General features: G+C 45.3%; 1 protein-coding gene across 8 annotated transcripts in view; it reads right to left on the bottom strand.

The window, feature by feature from the left end:
* Positions 1–26,718, bottom strand: part of mical1 (microtubule associated monooxygenase, calponin and LIM domain containing 1) — a 108,621-nt gene that overhangs the window by 59,791 nt on the left and 22,112 nt on the right. For 6 of the 8 annotated variants that reach the window (XM_041195375.1, XM_041195380.1, XM_041195374.1 and 3 more), the window contains 9 exons: positions 26,210–26,344; positions 21,016–21,330; positions 14,351–14,558; positions 13,809–13,925; positions 13,195–13,296; positions 9,044–9,199; positions 7,038–7,138; positions 5,139–5,396; positions 2,311–2,426 (listed from right to left, as the gene is read on the bottom strand). In XM_041195375.1, the coding sequence (XP_041051309.1) occupies positions 2,311–2,426; positions 5,139–5,396; positions 7,038–7,138; positions 9,044–9,199; positions 13,195–13,296; positions 13,809–13,925; positions 14,351–14,558; positions 21,016–21,258 (1,301 nt within the window). In that variant the 5' untranslated portion in view covers positions 21,259–21,330; positions 26,210–26,344. Of the gene's footprint in view, positions 1–2,310; positions 2,427–5,138; positions 5,397–7,037; positions 7,139–9,043; positions 9,200–13,194; positions 13,297–13,808; positions 13,926–14,350; positions 14,559–21,015; positions 21,331–26,209; positions 26,345–26,459; positions 26,557–26,718 lie in introns of those variants that run through there. The other 2 variants (XM_041195377.1, XM_041195378.1) reach the window with 2 other exon arrangements.

Raw genomic sequence — 26,718 nt, 5'->3', positions numbered from 1 at the left:
ACTTTAGCCTCCCTTAGTTTGTCAGCCATGAGTGCTATTTATTAGCAAGAACCATCTCCTCCCTTCAGCAGGACCACGTCGGCCAGTGGCATTTACATCACTGATTGGTCATTCGTCTTAATTGGCTGGCTACAGAGCATTTTGATAGATAGATGTCCTATCTATTAATTTTTTTATAATTTCCAATGATGTTGCCCTAGATTTGGACAATAAAGAATCAGGAGGAGTCAAATTGTGACTTTTTATTTTCCATTTCTGAGATCTAATATCTCATTACCTCAATCACTATTATCTTGGATCAATGCCTGCAGAACTCCTTAACTCAAGGAGATGGAATGATAGATTACCATGGGCCTTTAGCACAACTGATACAAAATAGTCCAGCTAACATTTATCCCTCAACCAATATCTAAAATCAAATTATCTGGCCACAATTTGCAATTTGTGGATCCTCGCCGTTCACAAATTTAGTTGCTGTGTTTCCTATGTTGCAACAGTGCCTCCACTGCAAACTCACTTCATTGGCTGCAAGAATGTCTTGAGGTTGTGTAAAGTGCTACATAAATGCAAATTTTTCTTTCATTCATAAGAGTCAGAAACTTTGGTGGTGCTGAGTCTGGCTAGCTGGACCAGTAATATCATCAGGGAGGTGTATAATATTCTTGACTGCCTTCTTAAAAATATTATTGAATTTGATTAAAATGTTCTGTGACACTTATGTTAAAATCAAATGATAGTAAAGATGAGGAATCATATTTGTTTTTAAAATTGCATATCGTTGGGTTAGCTTTAGTGGCGTTAACATGAGGTTGTCTATCCAAACTCCCATTTGTCTTCCATGATTCCTGCCCATGAATCTACTTGAGCTCCGAGATATTTCTCAAAATCTCCAGGGGAGGATTTCCCCCTCGTCGGGCGGGCGCGGCAGGCAGGCCCGGGAGCAGCCGTGCAACGGTCTGCCGCCTGCAATTAGACCTCGACTGGTTTCACATTGTTGGCCAATTAACGGCCAGCCAGCATGAAATGCGCGCTGATAACTCTCAGCGCTGCCTGTGTGGGGGCAGGAGGAGAACGACTGCTGAAGTGCGCACATGCACGGGGGGTACACTCAGTGAAATCTCCCTGAAGGCACAGAACTGCCTCAGGGAGCTGAAGAATTTTAACATGAGAAATAAAGACTTTAAAAATAAGGAAAACATGTCCCCCCCATGTGACTCTGTCACATGAACAGGGAGACATGTGAAATGAGTTTTTAAAATTTAGTCACTATTCGAAACCTTGTCCCACCTGTGGATGAGATTTCACAAAAAATGCAAAGGCAGCCTGGCCTATTCACCTGCCCACCAACCATAAGGTTGGACGGGCAGTGAAAAATTCAATTTAATTAATTGATTAAGGGGCTTAATATCCCTCTTAATTGTTGGCGGGCGCACTGCCAACTCTTGGGTGTGTCCGCCAACTGAAATATCACACGAGTGTGTGATGACGTCAGGATGCCTGCCCGAGATCATCGCGAGCTATTTCACGCTCATGTGTGTCAGACGCACGCCAAGTTGAAAATCCTGCCCCAGGTGTAATGAATTTGAGCCCAGCAACATTTAATCTCCAAGGTCTCATTGCTATAGTAATATGTTTTCTTCTTGGCGGTCATATAAAAACCACCAATTTTTCAATTAGATTTTTGTCCAGCATTAGCTCATTTCTTCCACTACTTCACCAAAAGTCCCCATGACTTTTTCTTCCCCCAGTTTTTTCCCTTATGCAGAACATGGTTCTATGGATGGTGCTTCCCTCAACACCTCACCCAAGATGTTAAGGGAGGCAGGGAAAGGAACATTAATGTTTCCTAAAGCCGGACATCAAGTAGTTGTTGGGAAGTCCATGGTCAAAGAATCATGGACTGTGGATGGAGCAGGACTGATGACCTTTTCTGACACTGGATTTTCTGTTATTATTGTGTTTGGACCATGCATGTTGGTAGGCTGTGTATTGGGGCACGTTGTACAGCCCAACATTCATCCAACTCATCCAACATTCACCGCCATACATTTCCAGCAAACAGTGAGCAGGGATAGGAGCCTGCCTGACTTCTCCTTCTCTCACCAAACTGGCAGACACTGAGGTCAGCTGAGTCTAGAGTTGAACCTGATCTACATGGCCACTCCAGCTGCATTTATTCAACTTAAATTGAGTAAGAAAGGAAGACAAATTCCAAACTTTGATAAGAATAATCATCTCCAGCTCAGTTAAAAATGAAACAGACTGAAGAGAATGTAAGTGGCAATATATTCAAACCTGTTTCAGTCTTACCTCTCAGCCAGTAGCTCCAGAGGTGTGATCCCCATACTCCACTTACGCACTAACCATGCAGCATCAAATGCCGCAAGGAATCCACGGGCAATTCCAGTCCCTAATGGCCAGAAGGGCTGAAAATAAAATAGTTGTGGAAACATGTGATAATTCATTCACTCACATACTGCAAAGCCAGTGCTTAACACATCAAGGTTAATGGCACACCACAGGAAGACTTGGAATGAAGCTCAGAAGGGGCTATCATCAGGCTGGTTCTGTTAGTAGCAATCTTGGCTCAGATTTTTAACTCCCCCCTACTTGGTTGAAAATGGAAGGGGGAGGGTTAAAATAACGGGAGTCACTTACTCTCAACAATCCCACTTCATCACCTTAATACCACGACGCCACATATTAACCTGCTCTATTGAGCAGGACATCTGCAAGCAGGAAGTGGGGAATTGTTTGAACTTGCAGACAGGCTCCAATTATAATGTGAAGAGCTACTCTACAATATCAATCTGAAGTCTGAGTTCAGGGATGGGGTTGGGTGTTCAGTAGGAGCAGTGTCGACTTCCCTGTCAGACCCTGGGCCAGAAGAAATTTATTTTTCAAGTTGTTGGGTGGAGCAGGTGTGCATGTGGGTTTGGTGTGCATTTATGGGACAATTGACCATTAAAGCAAAACATACTATTTTGTACATAACCTTCATCAGGGATCAGAGTACTGTGTCCAGTTTCGGTCTCCTCCCATGGCACCTGATCTTGAGGCTTTGAAAAGGGTACAGAGGAGGGACACCAGGTTAATTCCCAGTCTGAAAAATCTTAGTTATCAAAATAGATGAAAAGAGTTGGGACTTCACTTTAGAGGACTGATTTGATCGAGATTTATAAGATAACGAAGGGAATAGATTATGTTCCAGCTGACACTTTGTTCCAATTAAATAGGTTAGGAAGGAGCAGAGGTCATAAGAATCAGCTGTTTAAAGCCAGGTGCAGGTTAGATATCAGATGTTTATTCTTCTCCCAGTGAATAGTGAACCTCTGGAAAAGACTGCCAGCTTGTGCAGTGGGCAATGACTTGTTGAATTTCTTTAAGCTACGCATGTGATCTCCTGGACTAATTTCAATTGCCAAAGGGGGTCAGAGAGGAATTTCAATTCTTTTTCCCCTGAAATTGTCCTGTTTTTTGCTTCTGCGGTTTTGACTGTTCCAGAAGATCGGATGGTTTTGGATAGGGAGGTACAGATATTGTGAAGCACAAGGTATCATAAATTGTATGGGAGAGGATCAACACAGCCATGTCACTCCGCCACTATTCATTTGTTTGCATGAGTGTTGGGACTCACTGGGAATGCCATCAGGTTAAGGCCTCTTGTTCCAGCAGTATGAACACAGACAGCTCGTGTGCCCTGGAGCTCCCAGTTCCAGGGTGGAACCCAGCATCCTTACAGAGACCAGCATCTGAGGGAAATGGAAAAAGAATACATGGCACGGGGAGGTACTCTCTACAAACTAAAAACAGCTGAGGGGATGGGAATGAAGGAGAAGGTGGTGTAGTGGTAACATCATTAGACTAATAATCCAGCGGCCCAGTCTAATGCTCTGGGGTCACAGGTTCAAATCCCACCAAGGAAACTGGTGGATTTTACATTCAATTAATAAATTTGGAATATAAACACTAGTCTCAGAAATGGTGACCATGACAACTATTGTCAACTGTCATAAGATCCTATTTGGATCACTAATGCCCTTTAGGGAAGTAAATCTGCCACTCTTACCTGGTCCAACCTACATGTGACTCCAGACCCACAGTAATGTGGTTGACTTTCGACTGCCCTCTGAATGGCCTAGCAAACCACTCAGTTCAAGGGCAATAAATGCTGGCCTTGCCAGTGATGTCCACACCCATGAAAGAATAAATAAAAGATTCACTTCACAAGTTCAGATTTTTGATCTTTTGACATTTTTTTTGTTTAAACAATAAGCATTATTATCATAGGGGAAACAATCAGGAAGCAGTTATAGAAACTAACAGTGCTAAAGAACTTAATCAATGTGCTGCTATTTTAATGTCTTGAGACACCCCTTAGCTTCATTTCTGAAGAAAGTTGAGTGATTATCGCCTCTTTTGATGGATTCTGTTCACTTGCTAAAGTAAGGCTGCGCTGATGGGTTAGCAAGTATATTCCAAGAAAGGATGAGTAGAATCTCTTGAGAAAAATCTCTATCCTGTTAGAGTGACTTATGTGTTCGATTCCCCTAATTCTTTCTGCCAGGATATCTAGTGACCAACTGACTAGGAAAGTTACACATTCAGCCCTTGGACTGTGCCATGTAAGCTGATCTTAGCCGGGCAATGCTACAGCCACTCTGGGTTGGGAGAAATAAATCACCCACTGTTGCCACTCCTGATCACAATCCAGTGATACCTGCTGGAAGTGCCCCTGTGTGGGTCTCAGGTGATAACAGGATTGTGCTGGCCTGTGAGGTTGATGCGGTGGGCCTTTAACATTTACCAAAGGCTGATACATGGAGAATAGCCACTTGGGTTGGGATACCAGAAGGCAACTGGCAAATGATCAAACATGTGAAAATGTAATTAGGTGTAGTCAGCCCTGATTTAGTCTTTCCAACCAATCCAAATGGACAGACCAATCCCAGTGGACAGATCCATCCCAGAGGATTGACCAGTCTCAGTGGATGGACTAATCCCAATGGATGCATCAGTTCCAATCAATTGATCTATCCCAGTGGATATCCCTGTTCCAATGGATGGGCTGATGCCACTGGTCCCAATATAAAATCCCACCAAACAAAGGCAGTCTTTTGTAACCAGCAAACACTGACCTCCACTAGGCAATCTCCCACCAGAGCAACCAGCAACCGGTACCCATGCCGCTCCTTCACCAGTGCAGCATTCTCCGACCTGTACATGCAGGTGAAATCAAACATGGCCACGTCCGGCTCTCCACGGTGATTCTTGGCAAATTCCAGATTTGGAAGTTGGTACTTTGTGGAGAAATTCGCAGCCTCGCGAGCATAACGTAGAAGAGATTCATAACTGACATTCTGCATGGATAGCAAGGAATCTGCATCTTGCCTGTCCTGTCAAAGTAAAACAGATTATGGATTTTTCAGGGACCGATATTCTACTAAACCATCAAATTGCCATAAATGCTGTAAAGAGAGAGGTAATCTAGAACTATTCCTGATAGTACTCCACAGTACAGTACTTAGTGGATCAGACAAGTTTATGTTGAACTTTTTGGGTGATACAATTGTCTTCAGTCTCCCTGGCTAAATGGGTAAAAGGAAAATCAGCCAGGCTGCCTTCTCTAGTGACCTCTGTTGAAAATGCATGTGTCGATGCTGAGTGAGGAGAGGAGTGAGCAGGCCAAATAGCTCAGCTATGCTCACTGCCTAGGCGACACATGGAGAATAGCGACGGACTTCTGCCCAGGCTTCTGGTGCCATCAGTAAGAGTTGGCACCATCAGGAGGGAACTGGGGAGGTATCTGTCCATGGAAGGTCCTCATCAATGGCATCATGGCACAGACTAGAAGGCTATGGACACTAAAAAGGAGAGCAATGGATACTTTTAGCAGCAATATATTGTTAGAAAACTATTCAACTCATTAAATGTCTCCTCTAATGCAAGTAAATTCTGGGATCAATAGAAAGCTAATTGAAACAGGCTGGCATTAGCCAATTCCAGTCAGTGATTTGCCAAGTGCCAAGATCCCAAACTCAGTTTTTCCATTAAGGTGAGATACCAAGTGAGATTTCTGTTGAGTGTGGTCAGGATCACTCAGGGCCACTTTCTCTTGACAATTCGCAAGGTTCCCTATAAGACACAGTGGAAGAGGCCTGGGTGAATGAGTCACTTTCTGACTTATTTGTGCAATGAATACAGTGATGTACCAAAAATTCCAAGGGGTGGTGAGGGGTGGGTGGCACCGGGGTTGGGGGGATGGGGGGTGATGGGGGGGGGGAGGTGAATTCAAGGTTGTTGCGAGAGAGGAAAGATTCAATAAATACTAGGATTCCTAGGAACATTCAGTACTAATTGCTCCGTTATTTTTTCAGGTTTAGTTTTATTCTCCCAATTCGATCTCTTCTCATCACTGTTTTGTGTTGCTGCTGCTGAAACGGACAGTCACCATATCCAGATGATGGACCTCCCAAGACACGTCTGCACTCCACTTAGATACCCTGCTCAGCCATAGTGAAGGTAGCTGGAGCATCAGTAGGGATATTCCTTGCCTAAGAGGCCTCCACATCCCTGCTTTAGGGAGGGAAAAAAATCACAATTTATGCTCCTGATTCACTGGAAAGGGCAGCATCAGGTTAGGGCAAAATCGGGTACGGACAGATCCCCTGCCGTCAGATAGCTTGACACCGCTCAGTGTCAGGCACACCTGTGAAGAACAGGTACCTGAGACAGGTGCAGAGACCTACTGTCTATATCACGAAGAGGCAGCACCATCATAAGACAAAGGGGTTACAAATGGTCTCGTGCAGTAACACAAAATGGGCAACAGCAATTCGGCAAATTGATTTTGACAAGAAGAAAATTAAACAAAGTCAAAAACAAGTGGCTAATTCGTAATCGCCCATTCTGCACTGCCGCCTGAGAAAAAGTTAATCTCCACTATATCTCTCAGTGACTTATTCCCGTTTTTTCCAGTATAATTGGTTATGGAGTCCTCAATAAACAACACACACAAGAAAATAAATGAGCTTCACCTGTTCAATGACGCCAAATTTCAGCAGACTCTGTTTTCTTGCAGTCATCACAAAATAGTGAGTGTCACCCTTGTAGTAAACGATGTTTTCCAAGTCAATGCCTGATAGTTAAACACAAGATTCATGTGGCTCATTTAAAAGCCTCACACAGTGCACAGGGGTTGGGTGGGGAGAGGGTGGGCCACCTTTTAAATGGTCACACATTTCGATCTAAATGCAATTAGGTTTTAAGAGGCCACTGCTGTTTACAACTTTCTTGGTCGAGTCCCATCAATGCAAATTCATGCCCTCAGCTTTGAGGGTCCATGCATCCTCAATAGGAGAGCCTCCAAGTGCCGGCCAAGCACTTCCCAGAAGGAAGCAGTTTTCTTATTAGGTATATCAGGACAGGTGGGAGACAATCAACCCCTCTCCTCTTTGACTGGAGAATCTACCACTCCCATAGATTACAGCAAAACTGGAGTGGACAGAGGGAACACTTTCAGATCATTTTTGTCATAAGCTCCAAGCTCGCATTCACCATGTACCTGAAGCTCATGAGCGATAACAGGAAAACCTTGTCATCTGCCCATGCCTGCGGGTTGCTACAAGTGTTGTGATCTTCTAAAATATCATTAGCAGAATTAATAGAAAGAATTTGCCAATATACCAGGTAGCTCGGAAAGAGGGAGAGGTTAATGGGTTGAGGTACTGGGCAGTGATGGGTGATAGGTAAAGGAGCGAATGTGGACAATATCAGGTAGGTGAATGAAGGTGGTTGAGGGGAATGGGAGAGCTGTGGTTAGGATGAAGGAAAGTAATGATTGTTTGGAGGGCAGGATGTTGGTCGTGGGGAGCGACTGTTGTGGTTTGGAGGAGGGACTGTTGGGTTGGGAAAGAGGTGTTTGCATTGGCAATGGGGCATTTGAGCTGGGCAGGAGGGTGTTGTAGTTGGGGAAGGGGTGATGTTGTGATGGAGGAGGGGTGGGTGTTGAGGTGGAGGAGGGTTGGTGGTGTTGGGTGGGGAGTGGTGGGTGTTGAAGTGGGGGAGGGGTGGGTGTTGTGCAGGGGAGGTGTGAGTGTTGCGTTAGGGGGGTGGGTCGATGTTGTAGTGAGGGGAGGGGTGGGTGTTATGTGGGGGTGGGGTGGGGTTTTGATGAGTGGTTAGGTTGGGGTTAATGCTTCATGGACCAAGCCCCCACTCCTCTCTAGTCAAATGAGATGACACAGCTTCTTCCCAAATAAAATGAATCAATAGCACAAGACTGCCTGAGTGAGCACTGACTGGCAGGTGCTGCAGAATCGGATTCCAGAAGGTTACTGTGACAGAGTCTGAGTTGGGAAAATGAGACAGCACAGCAGTGCCGTGTGAAGGAAGCAAGGGTACTTTATTGGGCAATAATGATCTCAGAGAAGATCTACAACTGGTCTGAGGGTCACTATAGGTTAATAGTAACAGGAGGAGGCCTTTCGGCTTCTCAGACCTGTTCCACCATTCAATTATATTATTAATTTCAATTCCATCTACCTGCTTTGGTTCCATAACCCTCAATACACTTGCCTTACAGGAATCATCAAACTCAAGTTTTGAAATTTTCAATTAATACCCAGCCTCAACAGCTTTTTGAGGGGAGACAGTTCCAGGTTTTCACTATCCTTTGTTTGAAGAAGTGCTTCCTGGCATCATCCCCGAATGGTCCAACTCTAATTTAAAGATTAAGCCCTTTGACCTGGAAACCACCCTCAGAGAAAATGGTTTCTCTAGAACTACTCCTCAAATTATCTTTGAACACCTCAAATAGTTCATCCCTCAATCTTCAACATTCAAGGGAGTAGAAACCTAGTCTATGCAACCTGCCCTTTAAATTTAACCCTTTTAACCCTGATATTATTCTGGTGAATCAGCAATGCACCCAAATACCCAGACCTGGAACCTTGACACTGTCAGCATAGCAGCTGTTTAATTCTCGGTGTCGCCAGTGGTAAGTGAAGAGAAAGTGAAGCCTCTATTGGTATATGCTCCTGACCTGTATCCCTATGAAGCTGTTGGAAGAATTTCTGGTTGTAGAGATAAGCGACTCCGCTGATTTCTTCAACTTTGGCCTCCTCTGTGGTGTTGCGGTTAACGAAATTGGCCGTGATGCCAATTGCCAGTTTTCCTCTCATTTCCTTCTTCTTGAATCCTATAGGTTCACACACGCAACTCACTGAGTTAATGCATATCAAGGCAACCTGACTCCCTTTATTGTAAACCCATGTGTGTAAAAATGAAAAGAATATAAATAACGATGCTGACTGCCCTTCAGTGGATTATGGCACCACTCACTGGCATGAAACTCATTCAGATCAGGGTGAGCCGATGTTAGTAACGGCTCAGTTGGCAGAACTTTCACCTCTGAGTCAGAAGGCCATGGGTTCAACTTTCATCCAGAGACCTGTGCACAAAAACTAGGCTGACACTCGGGTGCTGCACTGTTGGAGGCACCGTCTTTCGGATATGATGTTGAACCATCTGCCCTCTCAGGTGGGTGCAAAAGATCCCAGGGCACTATTCGAAGGGCAGGGGAGTTTTCCCCATTGTCCTCTCTCAGTCAACATCGCTAAAAGAGAATACCTGTTCATTATCACTTTGCTGTTTGTAGAAACTTGTTCACAATTAAGCTGCTGCATCACATGCCTCATGAAAGTAGCTACACTCCAAAAGTAGTTCATTGGTTGTAAAGTGCCACGGGATATCCTAAGGTCATGAAAGGTACTATATCAATGCAAGTTCTTACTTTTAAATCTTTAGCCTATGCAGAATCAGTTGACTTCAGCTAGGCAGCAGCATTTGATCACAGTGTGTCCGAGCCAGTGTTCCAGCTCCTGTTCCACGAACGGTACATTAGGTCACTGGGTGACAATAGTATGGAGTGTGGCAGTGGTATATTCCAAGATAAAATAGTTTGCTCATAACTCACTCTCTAGTCTTATACAGGAAGAATAGGCATTTGAGCAGATTACAGAAGGGTTATCAGCTGCTGTGGAATCTTAACCCCAATGAGGGAGAACTGGCAGAAACAAGTAACGAAGGTGACAGTAGGTATTAGATCTTAGACCTTCTTACCATCCCAGTTGGGAAAAGGACCTGAACACAGTCCACCCATTGCTATCAGGCACTTTCCATCAAGAAACAGTCACCTACAGTGGACCTATTCACTTAATGGTTTACAGTTCCCACCTGGGCATGTTACCGCCCCCTAGTCCATTCTTCTCTCTACATTTCATCTTTTTATGCATTTTCTGTGCTTGTCCACCCGCAAATCCTCCTTCATAATGCAAAACTAGCAAGCAGAATGCATTTGCCACTGCCCCCACCCCGTAACCTCCCCCCACAACTTCCAATACCAACATTCTCAACCAATAGACAATTTGCATCTGACTCTGCAAGGTTGAACAAGTGTTATTTTGTTGCGTATGGTGAGAGGGGTGGTTTGTGTGTCATTTCCTATCTAGCAACCTTGCTAAAGTTGTCACACATCATTGCTCCAGCAGATTCACACAGGACAATCACAGTTCCACCCTTCTTTTTCTTGTCTCCAAGTAATTGTTTTGAGTGCCTAATTTTGAAAGATAGGCAGGTTTCCTGTGGTATTGCACATGGCCAGCTGGATGACGCACTATGCCTGTTAAACCTGTTAAATGCACAGCATTATCATTCTGCTAAAGAGCAGCTATTCTGCTCAACAATTAAGCTATTCACATTATTCTGGTGCCTCATTAACCCATTTGCTTTGAACAGCGTTACATTTACAATGGTCTTAAGATCCAGGTTTTAGTCAATTCTTGTTACCTAAACACAAAGGGTGGCAGGGTCATTTTGAGACTTCCAGTTGTGGTCATCCATGCCTTTATGTGAGTCACTCCAGGGCCAGGTAAGGGTCCCAGGCTCAGGGTTATGAGCCATGGCCAACAGTGCTTTTATGTTTTTGGTTATCAGGTTCACTTTGTCCAACGAATGTGAGCTACGCCCTTGACATCAACACATTAGTTGGTACTTGAAACAATATAGGCAGAGAGACCAATTAATTGAACAAGCACTGGTGGTTTATTGGAACTAAGAACAGACCACTAACACCGTGTGTGCTTCTTCAATCACCACCAGCTCTAGGCTTAGTTACCAAAGTAGCCCGTGCTATTAGCGATTGGTCAATATAGTTGCATGGTCAATTAACTACATTCTCTTAAAGATACATAGCACTCCACTTTACTAAAGGCGTGGAACCATTGAATTTTCAATGGTGATGGCGGAAGTACTCGTACCTCGAGGGACATCAGCTGCTTAAAGGAGGAGAATCCTTCAGGAAGAGGACTTGTGCTTCCTTTCAGCAAACATGGTTCATGACTTGGTTCAAACATGGACAAAAGAGCTGAACTCCAGAGGTGAGGGGAGAGTGACTGCCCTCTACATCAAGGCTGCATTTGACCGAGTTTGGCATCAAGGAACCAGAGAGCAAAACTGGGGTTAATGGGAATTGGGGGAAAGCTCTCCGCTGGTTGAAGGCATACCTAACATAAAGGAGGAAGACTGTGGCTGTTGCAGGTCAATCATCTCAGTTCCAGGACATCATTGCAGGAGTTCCTCAGGGTAGTGTCCTAGGCCTAACCGTCTTCAGCTGCTTCATCAATGACCTTCCTTCCATCATAAGGTTAGAAGTGGGGATATTTGTTGATGATTGCACAATGATTGTACCATTTGCAACTCCTCAGATACTGAAGCAGTCCATGTCCAAATGCAGCAAGACCTGGACAATGTCCAGGCTTCGGCTGACAAGTAGCAAGTAACATTCGCACCACACAAGTGCCATTTCCAACAAGACGGAATCTAACCATCGCCCCTTAACATTCAATGATATTACCTTTGCTGAATCTCTCACTATCAACATCCTGGGAGGTTACCATTGACCAGAAACTGAACTGGATTAGCCACATAAATACTGCGGCTACAAGAGCAGGTCAGAGGCAACTCACCTCCTGACTCCCTAAAGCCTGTCCACCATCTACAAGACACAAGTCAGGAGTGTGATGGAAAACACTCCACTTGCCTGAATAAGTGCAGCTCCAGCAACACTCAAGAAGTTTGACACCATCCAGGACAAAGTAGTCGTTTGATTGGCACCACATCCACAAACATTCACTCTCTCCACCACCAACGAACAGTGGCAGCAGTGTGTGCCAACTGCAAGATGCACTGCAGGAACTGAACAAGCCTCCTTACACAGCACTTTCCAAACCCACAACCACTACCATATAGAAGGACAAGGGCAGCAAATAGGTGGGAACACCACCATCTGGAAGTTCCCCTCCAAGTCACTCGCCATCCTGACTTGGAAATATATCGCCATTCCTTCACTGTCGCTGGGTCAAAATCCTGGAATTCCTTCCCTAACAGCACTGAGGGTGTACCTGTACCACATGGACTGCAGTGATTCAAGAAGGCAGTTCACCACCACTTCTCAAGGGTAATTAGGGATGGGCAATAAATGCTGTCCTAGCCAGCAAAGCTCACATCCCATAAAATGAATCAAAAAACACGAGGAAGGCAATGGGAAGCCATGTCACTTATTCTTTTTCCCTAGTCAAACTGCTTGTTGCAATTGAAAATAGGAGACTCTTAGAAGCAACTGAAGGGGAAAGCCCAGGAAGCTGAGGTGTGGAGAAATGAGCAGAGGATGTGCCCTTGGGCAAGTCACTACTACAAACACAAAGCGCAGCTTTCAATCCCGGCTTTCCTACTCTATTCTAAGTATAAATTGCAGATATTCTGGCTCCTGTGAAATTAGTGCCCTTTTTTCCTACATTATAACAGTGCCTACACTTGAAAAGCACCTTATTGGCTGTAAAGTGGGAAAGAAGCTGTAAGAATTCAAGTTCTTATTTTGTTTTAAGTGTGTTTGCTCAGGTAACTCAGCAATTATGGACAAACTGCCTCTTGTACCATATTCATTTCTTCACCATTCTTCCTTTATATTTTTTCATGGTCTGGCACATAAAACTTTCTTGTGATATTGAAGTGTATTAATCAGGTAATGTGTGCAAGATGTGCCATTTTATATTAAGTCAGCACCATATTTTTAAAAAAATTATAAAGTAACAGATCTTATTACACCTTCTGACCCCTGTTCCTACGCAATCTTACCTTTAGGGACGTATTTGCCTCCACCAGCAGAGACAAACACGTCAAACTCATACTTGGACACTGGGTGACCAACTGGGAGAAGATCAGCTCGCCATCCGATCCCTGTAAAACAGAGGCAGAGAATTACACCAGAACCAATATACAAAAAGCGCACAAGGGCTGTGCCTTATACAAGACCCTGCACAGACAGGGAACACAAGAACTGTGCTTTATGCAGGACCCAGCACAGTCAGAGAACACGATGGGTGTGGGCTATACAGCAGCCAATGCACACAGATTATCTCCTATGTATGGATAATTCCCCCAAGACAGGGCTTTTCACATGAATAGCATTTTGCCTATGTATCAGTTAGTGTATCAAGTATGTATTATTACCCAATGTAGGGGTTTTTCCTATGAATATCCTTTTCCCCATTGTATGGATTATTCTCCAAATGGGTTATTGATTTATTCAACCAATACCGCAGCCCCCCCCCCCCAACCTAATGAAGAAGCACCATGGCCATTGGGTAGCCATCTTGAATTGATTCTACCCACCCCAGTCGCCTCACAACACAATACTGCACCTCTTGAGGTGTGGAGTAAGCACCCTGTATGTGATGCCAGGTTGGTACCTTTCTTCTTCTGATCCTTTGGAGGCTCAATGAATCCTTTATATTCCACATTTACATGGACTTCCACACCCAGGATGAGGGCCACCTTCAGCAGAATTAGCTGCAGTTGCCGGATGCCTAAAGCAATAAGAATCGGAAAGCTGGTTACCTGTCAGAATCAATGGCTAAGATTTTCAATAATTCATAAGATGAGTTAATAACTGTAATGCTCCATGGAACGAATGTGGCATTTGCAGTTCTACAAGGAATTCAGTAAGTTAGAGGTAAAATACCCATGCACAGTGCGATAAATTCAGGAGCATAGTTCTGTTAGGTTTATATTAATCCTTCAAAGTTACATTAGATTCAAGACTTGGGATCTTCTGAGGTCAGGATAAGCAAAATTCTTGCATTTATAGAGAGCCTTAGCTTCTCTTTTTACTAACTCATGTATCTGCATACACACATACACACACTTACACATGCACATCCTATGTTCACTCACTCAACTTACACAGCCGCACTCGTACAGTCTCACTTGTCCTCTGACTCTATGAACTTACTAATATGGTTCAGTGAACCAGAACAGAATTTTCCATAGAATTTCTTGGCTCCGAGAGCTCGCAGATCATGGATGGTGAACGGCCACAGGTGGAGAACATTGTTCCGTGAGAAATTCTCTCTCTTCTCCACAACAATCACTTTGGCGCCAAGAAACGCAAGCTCAATGGCAGTGCGGAGGCCACAGGGACCAGCTCCTAGAACCAGAGACTGCAACGACAACAATTCCAAGGTCAAATATTTAACAGAAGACCAAAAGACCTTAAACGAATCACATATATTGGATATTATCCACAACAGACATTGTCTGCAATGGATGTCAATCCACAGCCATCAGTTTTAAACCCTGGCAGAAATGGGAACTCTCCAAAATACCTTTTCACCTGCTCTCTCCCACCCTTCCCAATTATCGAAACAGTGAGTGAAAATGAATGACAAGGACCAGCACTGACAGCTGAAACAGGAGCTGCCAATGTAACATAATATGGAAAAAGCATGCAGGATTCAGGAAAGAGATGCTTCATTTCACAGGAGGCAAGACCATGGTTAGACATAATCAGCAGAACTACGCAAGCTACTACACATGCTCACTGTCCAAACAGCTGGCAGAAGGCTGGAATGATTATCTGTGGGAGGACAGTGCTAAGTAGTTCAATGAGGACTGCTCTAATATTTCTGCACTTGTGGCAGAGGATATTGGGGTGAGGAGGGAAAGCGGAGTTGGGGTAGATGATCAGCCACAATCTTACTGAATGATGGAACAAGCTCTAGGGACCATATGGCCTATTCCTGCTCCTGTTTCTTATCTTATGTTCTTATAGTTGTCATTGTGATGACATATGATGTTAGGCCTAGCCAATTCAACCTAACCTGAACCAACACAAGCAAGTTAATCCAAGCCTGAGGCAACCTAAGTCATTTCTCCTGTGCGTGGAGCAAAACAATTGTCAATATTTGTATTTAAAATGCCGAAATTATCTCCCTTGGTTTTCTATTAAGTGCCAATGATGGGTAAAGTGCATCTGGATGGAAAACCCATTCTTGTATATGAGCAAGAAGCCCTCGGTAACATTAGGGAAAACCCAGCAATATTCAGTCAACGAGAACATGGGTCAAGGAGTCAACCCTACACTGTGGTAACCCTGTCTCTGATCTGAGCTCCCATACTTTCAAATGGCCAGTCATCCATTTAGTGGCATCAAATTACTATAAAGAATATAAAACAAACTTGAACAGCTCAAGATGGAGGATGTCAAAGAAACATACTGTCAAACTGCTAACAGCTTATTGGGCAGAATTTTCCCTTTGGCGTGCGGGGGCGGGACCCGCAGGTCCATGCGTAAAATGACGTGTGGTGACGTTGGGTGAGCATCCTAACGTCACCACATGTCATCACGATATTTCGCTGGGCGGGTGCGCGATGATGTCCATCACAAGCCCGCCATTAATTAATGGGCCAGTTAAGGCCCTTCAGGCACCAATTTTTCGGCACCCGTGCAATCTTCGGATCAGCGCACGGGCGCAATGGGCAGGCGGGTAGGACACATTTGTATAAACCTCATCCACGGGTGGGATAAGAGGGCTCACTGAGGTCGTGAATGTGCACAGACAAGTATTTATTTATGCAAGTTTTTGAAACTTGCCTGTGTGATCTGCAGTACTTCAAAACGCATACCAGCTGCTTTTTCTGGACTCTCAACCTTTAGGTCAGCACTCAGCAATGAGGAATCTTTTATGGGCCTGCAGGTTTCAGGAAGCCTTCTCTTAGCCTGGGAATGGGAGCTGAACTGTCCACTGGAGGCAGCTCCTCTGAGGAGGAAGGGTGGGCTAGAAGGGGAAGGAGTCCAGGAGTGCACATTCAGCCTCCAGGGGAGCCACCTTTGAGAGGATAGGCGCAGCCACAAGGGGCGCAGGGCCAAGAGGTAGTCCAAGGCGGAAGACGCCACTCTCCTGCTGCCAGGGTATACAGGTGGTGAAGCAGCTACCTCAATATGTCTGAGGTGCAGTGCCAAAGGATGCTCCGTCTCTCAAGGGAGACCCGTCAACTATATCTGTCAGATGATAGGGCCTGAGATCTCCGCTAACTGTGTGGGTGGACACACCGTGTCAGTGGCTCTGAAGGTCACAGTTGCCCTCCACTTCTATACCTCTGGCTCCTTCCAGGGGTCGGTGGGTGATCTTTGCGGTGTCTCCCAATCAGCCGTCCACACTTGTGTCAAGCAGGTTACAGACACTGTTCAGACGGGCATTGATCTTCATCCACTTCCACTGGGACCAGGCAAGTCAGGCACAGCGAGCCAGAGGCTTCGCAGTCATTGCTGGCTTCCCCCGTGTCCAGGGTGCTATAGACTGCGCACTTAGGGCCTTCAAGGCGCCAGCAGGTGAGCCCGGTGCCTTCGTCAACAGGAAGGGCTTCCACTCCATGAACGTGCAGATAGTGAGTGACTACAGGATGCAGTTTTTACAAGTCTGTGCAAGGTACCCAGGCAGCTCACATGACGCCTACATCCTCAGACATTCCCAGGTGCTGGGGCTCTTCAGTGCTCCAGCCCAGCTGGATGGATGGATGCTGGGTGACAAGGTGGCTCATGACCCCTCTCCACCATCCAAGAACAGAAGCTGAGCAGTGGTACAATGGGAGCCACGCCTCCACAAGGCCTGTGGTGGAGAGAACCATCGGTCTTCTCAAGATGCACTTCCGATGCCTGGACCGCTCAGGGGGCGCACTCCAGTACCCCCCAGATCGTGTGCCGCTGATAGTGGTTGCATGCTGTGCTCTCCACAATCTTGCGCTGGAAAGGGGGGGATGATGTGGACGATGAAGACGTTGACACAGTGGCTGCACACGATGAGTCCAGCAGTGAGTCCAAGGATGAGCATGCACAGGGAAAAGCTGAGGGGGTAGACACTGACCCAGGCATACTCCAGGGAGGCAGGGACACCCGGGAAACTTTAATCCAATGAACCTTCAGCGAGCACAGATGGACCTCCAGAACAAGCCTGGGCTTTCGGCTCGATATTCGACACCTAAGTGCAAAATCTGCCAGGTTAGGAACAGTAACTAAGGGCCTTGTTAATAAAGCTGAATGTCCAAAAATGCACTCATGACAGTTTTGGAAACCATACACATACAGGAGTAAAGAGGCACCCTCAGCCATGGTGACATGTCTGAATTTAATGCATGAAACAAAGCAGCTTATTACAAAAAAAAGACAAGTGTTACAAATCAATGCAAATCATAAGGACCTTATCTCGGGCCAACAAAAAACCATCAGTGAGAAACCTAAGGTGCCTTATGTTTTCATTTCCGGGTGCTATGTCTTGGTGCTGCCACATTGCTCGGAGTAGCATCTGAGACATCCTGCTGACTCTGCTGTCCTGTTGGCCTTGATGACCTTGGCGGTCGTCCTCTGGCCCGTGGAGCCTGTGCTGGCCCCGCCTGGGAGGGAGATGCCAGTTCCACAGCTGGCATCTCCCCAGTCGTCGCAGCCTCACCGGATGCTACGGTCACTGGGAGAGGGGTGGAGGAGCTGCCGCCCTCATCCAGAGCACCCTGAGAGGTGCCCGCAGAGTCGCCAGGCAGCTGCTGTGCTGACATGAGGTCGCTTCAGACCTCCTTGCTCACCATGGATGGATGGGCACTGAGCTGGGAAACTTGATGCCCACACCATCTCCCACACTGGCACTGACCAGTGTGAGGGCTGGCTGGTCAGAGCGCATACCCATGAAGCCCTGATGGGTCTCCTGGAGTAGCCTCTCCACGAGAGTCACCACTCTCTCCATGGAGGATGCATGGCACTCGGACATGTGGCTCATTGCTTCGGCGATCGTCAGCATAGACTCCTCCACCATGGAGACCAAGCCAAGCATAGCCCCCAGATGCTCCCGCACACCCGGCCGCATTTTCTGCGTTTGCTGCATCACGCACGACTCCATCAACAGGCACCGACTGAGCATATGCCTGGTCCCCTGCAGTCCTCTGACTGCTGGTGCCATCGGCAGTCTCTGTCTCTGTCAGCTCCTCCAGCGACTGTGAATTGCCCTCACCACTAGCCAATGTTCGAATTCCCACCAAGGTGCTAGTATCTGCGCTGGTGCCTGCCTCGCAGAAATGGTGTGACGCTAGTGAGACTTCAGGCTCCTCAGGTGTGAGAGATGGCGTCTGCTGCTCCTCCTCTCGGCCCTGCTCCACTGGTGCTGAATGGAAGAACAAGGACAGTGGATCAGTTAATGTGGAGACAAGGTCAAAGTACATCCCTGTCCCCAGGATCATTATGCATTCATCCTTCCATAACCAATGGTCAAGCCATGTTGCAAAATTAAATCAATTAACATTCAGCACTGCTATGGCTGTTGGGAGAACAATGCTGACCTCACTATTGGGCATAAATACCTGGCCATTGCACCCCAGCCTCACTGGCACCAGTGGACCTGGGTGCGTGGTGCTTCTCCAAATCCAGGGCCTCCTGCTCAAAGTCTCTAAGAATGGCGATCTGCGCCTGGCTGCCACCAGTCCTCACATGCTCTGCCGCATTATGAACATTCTTCTCCTGAAAATGGGAGACGAGCATTGATTAATTGCACATGGACTCTTTTCGCATACACCCCACCCCAACCAACGCAGCAGATGGTTTGTTGCCACGCTACCATGAAGCTCCCCTCCCAGCATGTCATCACCCTGACTTGGACATGTCCTGGAGTTCAAACACAGCGTCGAGGTGCAGCTCCTCCAGATTGCCCCCAAACCAGTCATGTGGGACTCAGTGTAACACATGCTGCAGGGCCAAAACACATCTCTTCATTGCCCTCTCAGGGTGACCTCAGCATGGGCAATATCTGTTGGTCCACCCAGCAAAGGACAAATGCTGTCAATGATTCACTGCAATCACTGGACTCAGACTTGGGGGTGGGTGGTGGGGGAAGCAGGAGGTAAGCCGACCTGCTGGGCTACATGACCAATGCCAACATGGTACTCACCCTTCCTGATCGCAACAAGTCGTTGAAGCGCTTGCAACACTGGCTCCAGGTGTGCCACATCACGTCGCGGGAGCTCACCACCTCCGCCACCTCCTCCCAGGCACATTTCGTCATGTTGGGGGGCCTCCTCCTCCCGTCCTGGGGAACCAGCACCTCCCACTGTGCTGCCACCTCCTTGAGGAGGGCAGCAAGGCAGTCATCCGAGAAACGAGGGGCACACTGGCCCCGCCCTACCCTCCGGCCTGGCCTGTCCCGCTGCCTTACCCTCCAGACTGGCCTGCTCACCAGAAACCCTCTAGTGAGCCCTTCCACTTGCCATTGTGAGTAGCCTTGCAATGCACTCCCACAGTCGCCCACCCACTCTCGCTATCCTCGGGAGTCACGCATTATGCGAGGCGGGCCTTAATTGGCCCCGCCTGCATAAAATGGCAGCTCAGACCCAATCACAGGTGGCAATCGAATCTGCGCCCACCTGTGCCCACTCCAACTCCCTCCCACCAAACAGAAAATTCAACCCATTGTTACTATTAATGTCTTTTTCCTATAAATATATTTTCTGCAGTTTGAGCAAACTTAGTTTAAAGAAAGGGAGAGTGCTCCTTTCAGGCTCCATAATCTGAAAGCAATTGATCAGGCACAATTGAGATTTTTGAGGTCAGACTGCAGTCACACCTATTTCTGGCTTCTATACTCATTACAATTAAAGAGGAAGAGAACCTGCTGATGATAATTAAATAGATCAGAAAAAGAGAAGAGAAATGAATCTTTCAAGATAAATGATCAAACTGAAGACTGAGCTCTGCTTTTCCCTTAAGTATCCACCAGTAAACTGTTAATGTCACAGCTGAACGCAAGATCTTTGAAGCAGCTGCTGCGCGAGACCTACAGGAAATGAAAATGTTTGCAACATCTTTGGTGGAAAATGAAACGGTCACAAAAAAGAAAGTGGGAATTAGGAGTGGAGGTAGTGAGGGTGGGTGGAGGTGAGGCATACAAGGACCACAGGCAGGAGACGAGGGGCCAGTCAGGCAGGCAGCGGAGCAGGAAGAAGCAATCAAGGTGGAGAGGATTGGTAAGTAGCAAGACTGTGAAGAAAAGAGAAGGACAGGTGCATCAGGGCAAGGGAGAACTGAGAAAGGATAGACGGCTGCAGGAGAGGGGCTCATGAGTAGCACAAGTAGGGGAGAAATAAATTAACATCAATTTATAAAACAAAAAAAAACCTTGAGATAAAATGGAAAAGGGAAAACTAACTATACAAGGAGAAATGATGGTCCTTCTCCAAGAAACTGCCTCAAAATGTAATTCAGAGCCTATAATTGCAACTTGACAATGGCAGACAAATTGAATCTCATTGAATTGTAACTCTTTCGAGTACAAACACATTTCCATCTGTTTTTATTCAGATGAAGTTACATTGTTTCATAGTTTGCCATTATGAGATTTGAACTCTTGATCTTGGGGTTACAAGCCCAGTACCATAACCACTTGGCTATTTAGGCCAAGCTCACTGAATTGTAGCAGGAGTCTTGGGAACACAGTGGGGAGGAAATTAAAACAAATACTGGCAGTGGTGATTTTTTAAACTGGGATTAAATTCAAAGGCTGAGTCTATGATTTGGCAGAATGATTGCAATGTGCCCAAACATGCATTTTGCAGTCCACACTTAACACAAAGGATGACACTTGCCTTTGTAGCAGCACAAGCCTGGCCTTGTTCATAAGTTTTATGCGACGCTCGTTTATCGAGCTTAACCCACAGGGCTTTGGCTTTCCAATAGTTGAGGCTGCCTTTTAGCTTGTGGTAGAAGTTGCAATAGTCGGCAGGGTCCAGCTGCAGGAGGTGGCAGAGCTCGGAAAACAGGCTCAGCGTCTCTCCGCATGTCTTCCCTTGTAGGAACTTGTCAAAGAGACAGTGAGCCTTGTTGTCCATCGTGGTAAGAGTGATCACTCTTGGCCTTCTTTACAGGATCTTCAGTGTTCTTCCAGTCTGTACATCTGAAAGCTGGAATACAGTAGAGTGCAACATTACTCACACTCCCAGCCAAAATCCTGTTCCAGGCTGCTCACCATTCAATCCATGACTAACTCTTTCCATATTAGAGAAACACTGTAGAATTGAAGGTTTTTATATCCCCTTTTCTCCTGATGGGAGACAATTCCATTATATACTGGTACCTCACCATTTTCCCTGGTTCTAGTCAGTAAATGGCACCCAGCTATTCAAACATAGAGGCATCACAATCTAGTCCAGTTCTGTCCTCATCTAAAATACACTATGCTTGCCATCCATCAGCAATCAGTAGTGATCAGGAATAGGAACCCTGACTCAGCTTTGCCCTTTCAAAGCCTGGGCATGCTCTAAAGTCTCCTCATGTCACCCTATCTGAGATGAATTAATTCAACCCCAAAGATTTGCCATTCTGCATTAATTTCCTATCCCAGTTCACCACATACCAAACCCTACCAGGCACTGTAGGCAAAAAGATTGTTCCTATCTCTCCAGGATCCAGGAGAAAAACGAAAGACTTGCATTTATTTAGCACTTTTCACGATCACTGGATGTCTCAAAGCATTTTACAGCCAGTGAAGTATTTTTTGAAGTGTAGGTATGCTGTAATGTAGGAAATGCGACAGCCAATTTGCACACAGCAAGCTCCCATAAACAGCAATGTGATGATCAGATAATCTGCTTTTTTGTGATGTTGATTGAGGGAAATTGATGAAATGCAAGCTAGTCTCAGAAATGGTGATCATGAACCTAACATCAATTGTTATAAAAACTCTAAAATAAAAGCAAAATACTACAGATTCTGGAAATCTGAAATACAAATAGCTGTCAGAACTGCTGAGTTTTTCCAGCTATTTTTATTTTTGTTATAAAAACCCATCAGGTTCACTTTAGGGAAGGAAATCTACCATCCTTTCCTGGTCGGGCATACATGTGACTCCAGACCCACAGCAGCGTGGTCAACTCTTAACTACCCTGACATGGCCAAACAAGCCACTCAGTTCAAGGGCAATTAGGGCAGGTAATGCCCATGTCCCATGAAAGAATTTTAAAAAACTCTTGTGCTCTTCTTCAAAATAGGCTCATTTACATCCACCCAAGCAGGCTGATGGAACCTCAATTTAACTTTTCATCCAAAGACAACACCCCTGCCAGTGCAGCACTCCCTTGGAGCTTCACTGGCGTGTTGGATGTGATTTTTGTCCTCAAGCCCTGGAGGGGGACTGCAACCCAGTATCTTGTGATTCAGAGGTGATTGTGCTATCAAACTTGGCTCACTCCCTGCAGACAATGGGTTTCCAATGGGTGCAGGAATAGAGACCTGGATGTTCATGTGCACAAATCCCAAATTTTTGAATGTTGAAGTTATAAAGCTGTTAAAAAAAGTGTACATGATCCATGGATTTTTAAACAGAGGGATCGAGTACAAACACAAGGATCTGATGATGTTGTGTTCAGTTCTGGGCACCACACTTTAGGAAGGATGCCAAGGCCTTGGGGAGGATGTGCAGGTTTAAGAGGATGGTACCAGGGATGAGGGACTTCAGTTATGCAGAGTGACTAGGGAAGCTGGGGTTTTTCTCCTTAGAGCACAGAATGTTAAAGGAAGATTTTACCAGGGTGTTCAAAGTCATGAGGGACTTTGATAGAGTAGTTTAATGTCAGCCACCAGAGGACACAACTTTAAGATAATTGTCAAAAAAGTTAAGATGACGATGAGGATAATTATTAGGCAGTGAGTTGGTACAGTCTGAAATACATAGTCTGAAAGGGTGGTAATTGGATAAATAATGAAAAGGAAGAAAATTGCAGCACCATGGGGAAACAGTGGGTATTAATAAAACAGTACTTTCAAAAAGCCAGTACAGCCATGATGGGCCAAATGTCCTCCTTCTGGTCTATATCATTCTATAAGGCTGTTTGGAATATTCCTGAATGTTTGATCAAGTTACACCTGACAATTGTCTGAGTTTGCATAGTAATGTTAGGTTCCCTGTAATATTAATAAGCAGCCTTTCAGTATCCTGATCTGAACCCTTAACACAATGATGTGTTGCACAGCTCTATTTGTGCAGCTGGAGCTAAGAAGTGTTTGAAAACAATGCTGGAATAAAAGATTTATCATTTGGTAATAGATTTGAGGCTAAACATCACAATTTGCAAATATAAAAGTCAAGGCTATGATTATAAACAAAGTTCTGTTGATGTCTGGATGGTAGTCATTTCACCTGCTGAGTTCTAAGAGCCAAGGGGGAGTCCTTCAAAAAATATTAAATTAGGGTTGCCAATTGTGGTTAAGTGTATTCCTGGAGGTTTCATCACATGACTTCCCCCCCCCCACCCCCCCGTCCCCCCACTCCTGCCATTAGTCAACCAACACATCCATCCTTGTGATGCATTGCCTTCCTACACCAAATTGGGAAATAAAAAGAATCATTACCCAATTGGATGATGCTTGACTGTCAACCAAAACAGACTTTTTTCTCCATTTTTAATATTTTTACATCTGGTAAACAGAAGTATTCAAAGAAAATGACAAATAAAAATCTTTTTCAATGCCCTGATGATTTTTCTCCAAGGTTGAACACTGCAGTGTCCTGCAGTGGCAGGTTGATCTTCAATTCCTGGATCAGAAGGTCAATCTTGGAGGGTTGGCAACCTTATATTAAAGTGAACTCTAATGGGGGGAAAAATCATTTAAATTACTGGATTATTCATTAGAAAAATGTGATTGTGATTATTCATTAGAAAAATGTGATTGTTGCACTTTTCTGATTTAGAATTTTTTTGTTTGAACCCATCCTTTGCGAGAAAAGCTGAACTTAAAAAGCAGGAGGATTAAAAACATTCAGACATGGAACATGTGAGCTCACACAAGGTGGTGGCAGATGTTTCCCTTTAGTTTGAATTTACAACAATGCTTGTTTATAAGTAATTGCTCAGTATAACATCAACAACTCTTGCACCCTCAGCATTTACTGCAAACATATAAGACATGACCTTGCAAAATATGAACAATGCTGATATGTCAAGTTTTCTAAACAGACTGGACATTAATTCCCTTCACCCACCCCTGTCGGCATTCCGTAGGAACCGTTCCCTCCGGGACACTCTGGTCCACTTCTCCTTCACCTCCAACACCTCAACCCCCTCCCACGGCACCTTCCCATGCAACTGCAGAAGGTTCAACACCTGCCCCTTTACTTCCTCCCTCCTCACCGTCCAAGGGCCCAAACATCTAAACAGACTGGACATTAATTCCCTTCACCCACCCCTGTCGGCATTCCGTAGGAACCGTTCCCTCCGGGACACTCTGGTCCACTTCTCCTTCACCTCCAACACCTCAACCCCCTCCCACGGCACCTTCCCATGCAACTGCAGAAGGTTCAACACCTGCCCCTTTACTTCCTCCCTCCTCACCGTCCAAGGGCCCAAACACTCCTTTCAAGTGAAGCAGCATTTCACTTGCACTTCCCTCAACTTAGTCTACTGCATTTGCTGCTCCCAATGCGGTCTCCTCTACATTGGAGAGACCAAACACCGACTGGGTGACCTCTTTGCAGAACACCTTTGGTCTGTCCGCAAGCATGACCCAGGCCTTCCTGTCGCTTGCCATTTCAACACACCATCCTGCTCTCATGCCCACATGTCTGTCCTTGGCCTGCTGCAATGTTCCAGTGAAGCCCAACGCAAACTAGAGGAACAGCACCTCATCTTCCGATTAGGCACTTTACAGCATTCTGGACTCAACATGGAGTTCAACAACTTCAGATCACGAACTCTCTCCTCCAGCCTCACCCCTTTTCTCTATTTTTTTTAATGTATTTTTTTTTCTTTTCCCACCTATTTCTATTATTATTTTTAAAATTTATTTCCATCCATCGTTTTATCTCCACCTTTTAGCCTATTTTGATCCCCTCCCCCCACCCCGCTCCCACTAGGGCTAACTGTTATTTGCTCATCCTGCTTTCTACCCTTAATGTCACCATTAGCACATCCTTTAGCTAATATCACCACCATCAACACCCCTTTGACCTTTCGTTTATGACATCTTTGGCAATCTCTCCTTTGCCTCCACCTATCACTGGCCCTCTATCCATCTTCACCTGTCCAACCCCCCTTAAACAGCTTATATTTCACCACATTTCTATTTCTCTTTAGTTCTGATGAAGAGTTAAACAGACTCAAACAAGTCATAGAGTCTGCTGAGTTTCTCCAGCAATTTTTGTTTTTGTTTCATATTTCCAGCATCCACAGTGTTTTGCTTTTTAATTTATGGACATTAATTTATTTTTCTATACATTCGCTGACTGATCTGCTGCACATTTTGGTTCTAATTCAGATTCCCAGCATTTGTATTGTAGTATTGGTGTTTATATCACAGAAAGCAATCTGCTGTAACAAGAGCTAGTTCCTTATTCCAATTTTTTGTTTTAAATCTTCATTCGCTGGATTTGAGCTTCTCTGGCTGGGCCAGCATTTATTGCCCACTCCTAACTGCCCTTGAGAAGGTGGTGGTGAGCTGCCTTTTTGAACCGCTGCAGTCCATGTGGTGTAGATACACCCACCGTGCTGTTTGGGAGGTAGTTCCAGGATATTGACTCATGGGCAGCTAAGGAACGACGATATATTTCCTCGGGTGTGGCACCATAATAGAGTATGTTAATTCCTGAAATTCCCGTATTTTTGAACATGGGGGGAAAAAGGGTTCAATTGCTGCGCTTAAAATCTCAACACATGATGTCCTGATTTCCTACCCTTCGAAGCACTTATTGTCTCTCCCTGTAAACATACACACCACTTAACAGAAAGATATTTAATAGTAAAACGGTGTAGTGTTCTCTACATGATCGGGTTACGCGGGTCCTCTTACCTGCTTTTGGTGAAGGTCTGTCTAAATAATTGAAAATCCGGTCCAGCAGAGGGGCTTCAGCCTATTCTCAGCTGAGTCCTGACAAAGAGCATTATTCAAGTCGGAATGTTCAATTCCACACCTTACAACCTGACGCTTTAAAAAAAAGAAAAACGAGTGAGTTTTTACACAACCTGAAAAAAGTTCCAATAATTTACCTCAAAATCATAAACATAGTACAGTAGAACCAGTTCCTCACAGGCTGACTCACCATTAAAGCACAGCACCTTGGCGTTTTGTCTGGTCTGCAGCTGCAGTTTACAACTCTGTGTTATTCACTATTTAACGCAGTGACACCTGTGAATGGACTAATTTATTCAGTTATAAGACTGGATATGTACACGCATCAAGGAAATACCCTGTTGATGGGTCTGAATGGGTCTGTATTCTCATTCAGGAGGCTTAGCATTAAGGTGATTGCTGGTGGACTTGGCCTCAAATAAAGGAGAGATATGTAAATCATTCTTGTC

This window comes from Carcharodon carcharias, chromosome 9 (genome assembly GCF_017639515.1).
Source record: "Carcharodon carcharias isolate sCarCar2 chromosome 9, sCarCar2.pri, whole genome shotgun sequence".
Taxonomy (NCBI): Eukaryota; Metazoa; Chordata; class Chondrichthyes; order Lamniformes; family Lamnidae; genus Carcharodon; species Carcharodon carcharias.
This window is presented reverse-complemented; position numbering and strand designations above follow the sequence as displayed.